This window comes from Magallana gigas, chromosome 4 (assembly GCF_963853765.1).
Source record: "Magallana gigas chromosome 4, xbMagGiga1.1, whole genome shotgun sequence".
Lineage (NCBI taxonomy): Eukaryota > Metazoa > Mollusca > Bivalvia > Ostreida > Ostreidae > Magallana > Magallana gigas.
The window spans coordinates 40,975,040-40,986,125 of NC_088856.1; the positions used below are offsets into that span (position 1 = coordinate 40,975,040).

Consider the following 11,086-nt stretch of genomic DNA (forward strand, 5'->3'; position numbering starts at 1 on the left):
GCTACAATTAAGGCTTCTAAGCGGCATTCCGGGCCACAAAAAATATGGCTAACAGAAATTTAAAAACCATGATATCATTTGTCATTTAAATAGAAAATAACATTTTTGTAAAGAAAACAATTCGACATGAAAATGCAGCTCATATTGCTTTAAAGGTATACATGATGGACCCCCCCCCCCCCCACCACCACCACCATACGGATTGGGATTTTCAGGGTTTGGGGATTTTGGAAAGTAATCTTTTTCCCTCTCTTTTTTCTGGTAAAGATTTTTGGGATGAGTCTGTCCCCCATACCACTTTAAAAAACTATGCTACGTGCCTGATGCAGTGCAGTCCGCTGGATTTTCTTTGAAGCAATTTTCGCGCCATTTAAATTGAATTTTGCTCTTCAGTAGTAGGAGATAAGAAATTTAGGATGCAGCGAGGAAAGAAGGGGCAACAAGTTGCTTTCATGACTTCATTTTTGGTATAAAAAGTCAACATTGAACAACATCTTGCAAATACCTTTCATCTCTTACGGTTTAGCTTCTTTTAAATTTTAACGTACATTAGGCTAATTTTTATTCGAGTAATTTTGTTGAACCATCTGAACGGTTGGCTCTATACGCTTTCGCACAAAACTTAACAAATTCTTAACCTTAGACCTTAAAATGTAAGCGCATCTATGAGGGCCTGTAAGGTAAAACTGCACTTAAGTAGTCTTAATCTTAAGTTGGTAGAAACTAAGAAAGCTGGTTCATTTTACAAGCAAAACATAAATTTTAGAATATCGTTGAAAAAACAGGGGCGGTAACTCATTTTTCATTGATGAGACATTTGACTTCCCATACAATTTCATTACAATATCATTATTGCAAATTTTATCAAGAAAATCTATTTGAATTTATGAAAATCATGGTAGTTCTGTATGATATAGGTGTATAATCATCTCAGGATGATCGAATTATAATGTTTTCATTGTTATGTATTATAGTATATCTGAATATTGTATTTAATCATTTCATGATGAATTATAATGTTTTCATTTAAAATGCGTTTACCTTGAGAGTAACATAATTTTATACAGATACATATACATTGTGATTGAAATCACCTTTCTCTTTACATGCGTAAGAATATCAATTGTAAGTACAATTTGCCTACTAAAAGTAAAGTTTATTCATGCCCTGCTACATGTATTTGACTGAAATCAACAAATTGATGCGATATTCCGTATCTTATTTATCATGTTGTTTGCATGTACTGTTATGCTTTCGCATTACATTAACAGAGCTATAAATGATATTACATGCCGGTCATTCGACCTTTATAAAAAATACTTGTTTCTTCCATGGCCTTATATGTCCTCCTGGGCATGGAGAGGATAAGATGAAAACATTTAAAATTGTTTGTGTAATGCTGCTTTTGCATGTGTCATTGTTAGGAAAAGCATTAAGAGTTACTTTTCAAGTCTGTTAAAGTAACTGTTAAAGTCTTTTCGAAAACCAAGGGATACAGGAAAAACCTCATTCAAAGACTGTAGATCTAATGATCAACAGTTTACACATCTAATTACATGTATAGGCCTAGTGAAATGAATTATTTATTGGGCAGTTTAGTGATTTTGATTAAAGTTGATAAAGTATCAAATTTTCCAATGTCAATATATCTATCTCCTTTTTGTTGTAGATAAGTGATTGAACATGTCAAATCAGGAGTTTTCAGTAACTGGATTATCAATAAGTAGGGCCTCACAGGGGGTACCTAAACACCAGCAGGTCCAAGGAAACCAGAAAAATCCAGTGCGGTTCCAGATATCTCCGGCCTCCGCAAGGACCAAAAATGACCATACTCGCAGAGTTCAGCTCGAAGTCACAGCAACTCCATTGGCAAAGCAAACGGAACAACAGGTCCAGTTCTGGTCTCCACAGGAGTCCTACTCGGTTCGGTCAGCTGTCAATCAAAATGAAGAGGGTGGAGACAATCGACAGGTGCTGCATGGAGATGAGAACTCAAATGTGGAGGGAGAGGCTCACTCAATGGATGTGTTGTCGAGTCTGTCTGGGTCAGTGTTATACTCCGGGTGGCACAGCTACTACGCCAAGGCATACTCCATGTATGTAGTTTGGTATTTTATTGACATATTCTAGGATAAACAATTTCAACTCACTCATTTACGTTACAGAGTTATTATTATTGTTAATCAAAATGTATCCTTATCTCACCTTCATTGGTTATTGGCGTATGATTAGAGTTACAGGTCTATTGCATCAGTCTTTCTTCTTGTGGGTCACTAAGCCAAAAATAGCGCTTAACATTTGAATGTTTAATTTTATATAACCTTCGGAGGACCAAGGAAAATTGATTTTAAAAATCTTGGTTAATACTGGTGTGTAAACAAACAAAACAATATTAGTAAGAGAAGCGAGACTGACCATGCCGTTGGTTTTCAATTAATTTTCAATCTTTGGCAAGGGCTGTCAATAAAATAAGTTTACACTCTTGATATGAATTATTGTTAACAGTTTTAATTAATCCTTTCTGTCTTTTATTAGGAGTAACAAGTTTGGAAGGGTAAACCCCCACTCAGTGGTCTCATCAGTCTCGGAAACAGACGAGGTGGTGGTCTCCTCCCCCCGGAGAATTATAATGAGCTCCCCACCCCAACAAGACTCCCTGACCCCCAGGAATCGGCTCAACAGTACATGCTTTATTTTCTATACATGCACATGAAGTATTGTTAAAAGTGAACTATTAAGAATTTTAAAATACTTGGCTGTAGATTTTTTTCTGTTGATTTATCTGCAGGGTACAGTTATTTAAAAAATTAAAAGATAATTATCCAGAATAATTTGATTGTCTGATGCAAGGCAATATAAGACATTGATTCAAGATTAATAGTATTGTATTATCTTCATTTCAAATCGATGTTCTTCACAGCATAATGTTTATAGACTGAACTATATTGTTGCTGTACTCCTTGATTGAAGCTGCACTTTGTAGAGTTTTGATATTTTGTTCATTCTACATTAATATTTTTGAAGAAAGATTAATTGATCTTGATTTTGGTATTCACTAGTCTCTCTAAATATTTGCAAATATACACCCCTGGCCACAGAAATTTTGATTCTTGTAAATATGTTTTATCTTTTTAAACAGAGGCCCCCACAGGTTTGACTCCAAGTCTGTCCGCTGTGACAGTGTCTAAGACATGTAATAATGGAGACATCAACAGAAACCGTCTTCTATCTGTAGAGACAGACCCCAATAACAACTGTAACGCTGCGGTTGACCATTCTCCGAAAGATGCTCTCGCCACGATCAGACAGTTCTTGGTCGCAAGTCAGCAACGAGTCGTCGTGTTGAAAAAAAACTTGGTAGACTATGGTGTGGATGATAGCAGTAACTCGTCAGATGAAGAACAGGAGGCTGCATTGTCGGATGTTGTGTCGCCATGTCATGCTGGGGAAAAGAGGAAGGTAGAGGATAGTGAGAGAGAGAAGGAGGAAGTAAAGGTTAAAAGGAAGTGTCTACAGGAAAAGGAAGTGGCAGCAAAATCAGAATGTGAAGCAGCTGGGGTTGAATTGGTGGAAAGGAAAGACTCTGTTGTAAGTGTGTCGACTTGTTTAATTGGACCGATTGACACGAGATGTGTTACAGCAAGGAGGAATCTAGAGACAGCTATAAATGTTCAAAGAATGACAGAAACTTTTGAGAGCAAGCACTATGGCAAAAAATCAGGAGTAGATGTTAGAGAGGAATGCAAGATTGAAGTAAAACAGAGCCAGTGTTTGGGCTTTTCTCCTTACCATAATTCACAGCCTAAATCCTCAGTCTCTGTAGTGAGTTCAAGTCCTAGAGTTACTCACAGTAATTCTCCAGCCTATGAATCTCCAAGGATAAAGAATAAATCTGACAGGTCCCTTAGATCCTTTATAACTTTAGTGAAGTCTAAGGGAATGTTGCAGTCAAAGTCATCAGAAGCTGTGAAATCTTTCATAGATAGGAGTGAAAATGCTCAAGAATTAACTGGAAATTATCTATATAATTCCAATACCAATCAACTTGGCAGTGTTCCAAGGAAAGTGGGCGGTAAAACTGCAGATAAAGCAACACCCCCTAGACATCCTTTCTGGGCTAGTTGTGGAAACTCCACGTATTCTCCACTGATGGGCCAACGTGAAAATGATGCCAATGAAGAAGGGAAATCAACTTTAAAGAAACACTTCCGGACCATCAGTGCCCCTGAAAACTGTCCACTTAGAAACGTCGATCCAGATCTGCAGAAATCACAAGACACCTTCAGACTCTCTGGCGATACCACCAGTGTAACGGGAGCTAGTTTAATGCCGAGTCGTTTGCGCTTCTATCAGAATTCCAAACTAAGTTCCAGCTTCTCGCCCCATTCCAACTCTCTGACATACGACTGGAAGGAGAATTTCAAGAAGACGAGCGGCAGCTATGGTGTCCCGTACTTAGATTCCCATTGCCATTTGGATTTCCTATTCAATCGTGGCCGGTTCATTGGATCCTGGAGTCGGTTTAAGGCAGTTAACTCGGACACTTTCCCTGATAACTTTGCAGGCTGTGTGGCAGTGTTTTGTAATCCCTTCACTTTTAAATCAGAGGGTAAGGAAACCTTAACTAATCTGCAAAATCTCAGCTGAATATGAAATGCTATAAAGATTTAGAAATACTACATATATACAATTACTCATTGACAATTGATTTCATAGAACTCAATAACATGCTTTGAAATGTTGACAAATTTGTTGAGAAAGAGGGATAACTCACTCATGTAATAGCAGAAATTGAGGGTAAAACCATTGAAAATCATTTAGGATATCTCACATTTTGACAAATCTCTATTTTTGAGAAATATTTGACTGAATCTAATAAATTTAAAATACTGTGATAGATTACATCACATTCTTCATACCACTCTCCAAGAATTTGAGCTAATTTCAAGAACCTTCAACATTTGCTTTACATTGTATTAATTTTATGTCGCATCTGCTAGGGCTTTGGAGGGACGTGTCGTATGAGAAGGATGTGTGGCTGGCCTTTGGCTGTCACCCTAAGAGCGCCACTGACTTCTCCCTAAAGTGCTACAACGGACTGAGGGAGTGTCTACAGCACGAGAAAGTGGTGGCCCTCGGGGAAATAGGACTGGATTACTCAGGAACGTTAGTACACATGATCCGTGGCTAAGACAACTATTTATGTCATCTACCTCGGCTGATACATATTTATTGCAATTTCATATCATCATCTATCACAGTAACTACGGTATTCCTCTTGACAGTTTCTTTTTAAAAATGAGTTTCTGACATTCTGTAATTTATTGATTTAAGATAATGAAACTTGCACCCCCCCCCCCCCCCCAAATGGTTTGCAGTGTTTTAGAATCCCCTATATCTTATAGAAAGGAAAAATAAAGAGTACATAATATGTAACTGTGAACACACTGAACATTTGAAAGTGTATATTACATGGAATTTCATGGTGAGGTAAATGTATATGGTACATATAGTATCTGAATTGGTAGAAAGTGAACAGACACCGCATGAAATCAATGGAAATTCATCAAGAATGAATATGGAAAGATCTTATTTCACCAAATGTGTAAATTAATGAATAAACAGATTCTGTTATTTTTATTAAAAAGGTAGAACTGGATTAATGAGGCATCATATACCACTTTGTTTGAATTGTGTTACAGATTTAAACAACACATGGATGTCCAGAAGATTGTGTTTAGAAGACAGATTCAGTTGGCCTTAGAGATGAAGAAACCACTGGTCATCCATTGTAGAGATGCTGAGGATGATTGTCTACAGATACTACAAGAGGTTAGAACATAATCCACCTTTTTCATCCAATCCGCAATCGCTAAATATTCTATTGAGTGATAAATTTAATTGACATGTGAAGAATTTCTCTAAGTTCACAGCTTTGTCACATTTAGATTGGCAGCTGATAGAGAAAGCAAAAGAGAGGTGTTATTTTATTGGCACAGAACTTTTGATCAGACTTTGAAAAACTGGGTTATGTTTTAAGTTAGTTAGATCATATAAAGAGAAAATTATGCATTTAAGAAGGAACTCGGTCGCTCCGCTCCCTCAGCCCCCTTTTTAATGGCATGAATTTTACTTGATATGATCTAATTATTACCATTATTAGACCCATTAACACACTGCGCATAAATACTACAAGAGATAAGGCATGTTTTTTATACAAATTGTTAGACCATAATTCATCACCTAATTTTCCTTTTTTTTGTTTTTGTTTTTTCCCCCCCAATTACGACAAAGAGTACACGTCGGGTGTGACCGCTCACTCCTCCTAGGCACCTGATCCTACAATGTAACTCTATCTTTTTGGAGGTCCGTGTTGCTCTGCTTTGAATTTGTATTTCGTTTTATGGATTTTTGAGATGGTTGATGGTTTGTTATTGTCATTTTTCCATTAAGACCTTGTGTACAAACACAACAAATGCTACTAGAGGTGATACACATTAACACACTGTCTACAAATGATACAAAGGATGAATAGATATACACCCGCTGTCTACAGATACTTCAGGAATATAAACACACATATTCATTGTCTACACTTTATACACCCTGAGCAGTGTACGAAGCTGTATTTTGACAAAGTGAAAGTAACAATGTTCACGGATACTACAAAGAGTAAGACACACATTAATTGTCTACAGATACTAAAAATAGTAGGTACTGTCTACAAATAAATGTAGGTTATTTGATTAAGATGACATTACATATATATAACATGCATGAAATAAAGCCAAACCTAATTAAAAGAAAAAAATGATCTTTTAGGAAGGCTTTAGTGTTTGCTTATCAGTGTTAAAAAAAATGTAAGACTCCGAAATCCAATGGTCTGACAATCAAGATTTATAAATATTTATAAATATCCGCATAAACTCTTTAAAAGGACATCTTGTGGATTTGAAAATCTCACTCTTATTTTTTGGACGGATCTGAAATTATGATGAAAATTTGGCATTCTCATTAATTAAATATTTTCAAGATTTTTTGAAAAACAGTTAAAACGCAAAATTAAGTACTGTGATCAGCACTGTAAAGTTAGGAAACTACAGTTTTGGAATTGCGGAATTTTCAGACCAGGAGTCTGAAGAATCGATCCGAATTCTGGTCTACAAATTCATTCTTGTATTAGATAAATGTTCTGTGTTGGCCATATCAAATATTACATGTACCTGGTAATTGAATTAATATATCCCTAGTATTCCCCATTCCTTGGTAGATGGTGCCTAGAAACTACAAGATCCACTGTCACTGTTTTACGGGTGACTACTCTGGGGCCCAGCGGTGGATGGAGGCCTTCCCACGGCTGTATATTGGACTGACCCCCATGGTCACCTACAGACAGTGTGTGCAGACCCACAATGTGGCCCGCTACCTCCCCCTCAACAAACTCCTGCTGGAGACCGACGCTCCATACTTCTTGCCTAAGAAGGTTAGTGTTTTAGTTCTCGCCTAAAAAAAGTTGTTGCTGTGCAGGCTGTCACATCTAGCATACATTGTAAAGTTAATTTTATCCATTCAAAATTAACGGGGTATCAAATCATGGAAATTTTACCATGTAAATAAAATGTGAAAGTGAAATTTTTAAAATTCCACACTCAAAAAATTGAGTTTTTCATTTCCAATCTATAATCTGTTCCAAATTTCCATTTTTCTCATTAAAATTTTTTCAGATTTCTTGATTAGATTGAGGAACAGTTGAAATTGATATAATTATTAATAAGGAAAATGTCCAAGTGTCTTTGACCTGTACCCTAGCTTATTTAACCTGGAGAAATTGATAAGTCAGAGTAAAAACAAATTACATTGTACATATAGAACCATTTTAAGAAGAGCTTGGACTTTTGGTAGTTGAGTCAAATGGCAATGTGATGTAGGCCTGTCTATTTCATTGTAGGCCACTCAGCTGTGGCTCTTCGAAATCAACAAGATTAGTCTGGCTTTTGGGTAAGACTACCCAATCTGTGTATATTTCGCTTAAAACTAGCGTCATTTTAACTTGTTTTGATGCAAGAAATAGATCGTTACGTCCTACTGAAAGTCCAAGGTCTTGTTAAAATGGTTCTAAGAATTTGTGAATGGGAAAATCTGATAACTAATATCCCTTCAAAAAATTATAGAACAATTTTACAACTTAATCATTTTCAGACAGGTTCTTTCAAGTCCCAATAGATCTAATTTTTCATGTCCATGAATACATGCAGTTAAGTGTTTTTTATTCCAGAGCCAAGGCTCCTGGGTAGAAAACTTGCAATTTGTTGGATAAAGTTTATACACAATCACCAAACATGAGAGATCCTATTTGTATTATATTTCCTTTACTACGATATAATGTATACTATTGTATGTCCATAGATCCCCAAAGAGGAGATGGCCCTGTCCCACCCAGGCATGGCTATAACCGTGGCGGAGAGGGTGGCCTTTTTCCGTCAGTGCTCCGTACAGGAAGTGCTCCAGGCCTGCCGCACCAACATGAGGGACATGTACGGAATATGACGAATGTGACAGACATGGAAGGTTTGTCATTGCGCCGTAACAGAGCCAGCAAAGTTAAACATCAACTTATTCGCAAAGATGGATGGATTTTGGTGAACAATGTATTGCACGTAATTGCGATTCGTCAGCTATATCACAGTGCTACCTGACTCTCAGTACATGGACAATTTTATGAAGTGCTTTACACTATGATGGACAACAAACAGCAAGGCTTTATCAGTTTTATATTAATTTGTCGTTCTATCAGACTTTTTATGTAATGTTTTCCGTTGAGATTTTGTTGTAAGAAGTACGTTTTATGACTTGTCAGATTTGTAGCTCACTCAACAGTTTTACAACCAATCTTTTTAAAAAGATATTTTCACTGTAAAGTTCATGATTATCATATCAGTTACCAGTTCTTGTAAGGTTGTCTGAATTCTGGGTGTTTAGAGTTATTATTAAAACTTTCAGATTATTTAAATTAACGTAAAGATCTTTAGTAAACAAAATTATTTCAGGGCTAGATTATTAGTTATTAAAATACATTCATTTTATGAGTAGTTTGAAATATCTGTTCTTGTACCTAACATATAAGTAAGTGAATTATGTAAAAAGTGAAGATTTTTGATAATTTGGCATGATACCCATTTTCAGTATGATAAACTTTGTCAGAAGGGGTCAATAGTTTACATAATAGATGAATTTTTTTTTTGAGAATTTTAGGCAATCTGGATTTTGTTTATTTCAAGTGACATTTTTAAAAAACAACTTCTACTGTCATTAATGAATTACTTTGCTCTTATTCTCGTTATTAAACCAAAATTGTTTACAACATTCATCTATGAAAAGAATTTGTTGCTTAACTTTCTTTAGAGATTTTCTCTTTTACTAGATCTTTACAATTGAAATTCATTTAATACTTAGGCCACACCAATATAATTTCTTGTTAGTCGGACCCCGCACTCTCATTTTAAAATAAAACTAATTTAAAACAAATAATATTATTACTAATTTCCCGCATCAAATTAATTCTGTGCTGTTTTCTTTTCTATTTCCGCTCTATTTTTTTGCATTTTAAAAAGTTTTAATTTAAAAACCAGAAACAAGAGGAAAAAAATATAACTGTCTGCACAAAATTTATGGACTATTTAATCGCTCGCCCGCTCATGTCTTTTTTCACTAGATGTCCGACGATCAAGAAATTATATTGGTGTGGCCTTACAGTAGAGTCATGTCAGTCTACAGCATGAATTGTTAAGAAGAAAAATTAATTACTTAATTAGGAGATACTGTATACAGGGAAACATGGCGCCCGTTATATTTTTGCCCATTTCGCCCGTGTTGACAATGGGCAAATTTAAGACTGGGCGAATTCCATTGACGCAAATAATATTCATTTTAACACATCACATTTGGGCGAAATTGAGACAGTGTTAAACCGTTTGCAAGTGTAGAAGGGCGAAAATATCACAGGGCGAAAATAACCCTGTATACAGTAATCTCTATGCAACAGATAAATCGTCACAAAGTTCACAACTTCATTCTGATGTCTAATACACTGTACATTCTTTTATATTGAAATTTATTTATATCATGACTTAACTCATCCGTGAATAAATATTGTACTGTTGACCTCAAAAGCTCTTCCTAATTTTTTTTGGGTTAGGACCTTATATATGCATATATTTATATCTCAAACAACTAGGATGGTTCTTGATAAAATGAGAAATGATAAGGATTTTTTGTGTATGTCATGTTAAAAAAAACTTTGTTGTAAATTGTGAGAAAAAATAGAGCTGGGAAGTGTTCATGTCAAGGACATTCACAAAAAGTCACTTGAAGGTCATTTACGTTCCATACCCGTCTAATAAAGGGCCAAATACGTTACATAGGCGTCGGAAATCGGGGGGGGGGGGTAGGGGGGCTTACCCCCCTCCCCCCCCCACACTTTTTTGCTAAGTTAGACCTAACCATTAGACACATAGCATAATAGAGGGTTCAGCCCCCCACTTTTTCTCGCAGGAAATATGATTGTTCCAAAATTTACCTTGAAAGATTGAAATATAGAGTCATAGGCATGCTACTAGCCCCCACCCCACGGAGTAAGAATTTCATGATTTGGGAATTTTTATTTTTTTTGATTGGTAAGAATTTTTGGAGAAGTATAGGTATCCCCCCCCCCCCACACACACACACACGGATTAGGATTTTCATGATTTTGAGAATTAGGTTTCTTTTTTTTTCAATATTTCCGAGGATTAGTCTAGCCACCCCCCCCCCCCCTTGCGTCCGACGCTAGTGCATTATCTCACAAACATACTCGTTATTCTATAGAGAGTAAAAGGGGATACACCGAGAGAGAGAGAGAATATGCATGCTCTTAAAAATATCAATACAGTGGAATGTTTTTAAGGACAATGTTCAAAATGTTAAGTACAGTATATACATGTATATGCATAACTATTTTAGAGATAATGAACCTTGTAAACACTCAATCCAAATTAATTTTATGTTTTTGATTTATTTAAATGACTTGTAAAATCATTGTTCAATTGCT

At 36.0% G+C, this 11,086-nt stretch overlaps 1 protein-coding gene across 2 annotated transcripts; it reads left to right on the forward strand.

The window, feature by feature from the left end:
- Positions 1-368: 368 nt before the first annotated feature.
- Positions 369-10,172, forward strand: LOC117682125 (uncharacterized). Of its 2 annotated transcripts, none has more exons than XM_034449097.2 (8): positions 369-467; positions 1,670-2,096; positions 2,536-2,681; positions 3,140-4,609; positions 5,001-5,166; positions 5,703-5,832; positions 7,271-7,483; positions 8,407-10,172. In XM_034449097.2, exons 2-8 carry the CDS (start codon positions 1,684-1,686, stop codon positions 8,545-8,547), a joined length of 2,679 nt encoding a protein of 892 aa, XP_034304988.2. In that variant the 5' UTR covers positions 369-467; positions 1,670-1,683; the 3' UTR covers positions 8,548-10,172. The 2 variants fall into 2 exon arrangements, with proteins under 2 accessions (XP_034304988.2, XP_034304990.2); XM_034449099.2 differs by having other exon boundaries at positions 1,670-2,045.
- The last annotated feature ends 914 nt before the right edge of the window (positions 10,173-11,086 follow it).

Coding starts and splice junctions, on each gene's coding strand:
- LOC117682125 (XM_034449097.2), top strand. CDS start 1,684: ATGTCAAATCAGGAGTTTTCAGTAACTGGATTATCAATAAGTAGGGCC. Junction 2,682..3,139: donor CCCCAGGAATCGGCTCAACA/GTACATGCTTTA, acceptor CTTTTTAAACAG/AGGCCCCCACAGGTTTGACT. Junction 5,833..7,270: donor GTCTACAGATACTACAAGAG/GTTAGAACATAA, acceptor ATTCCTTGGTAG/ATGGTGCCTAGAAACTACAA.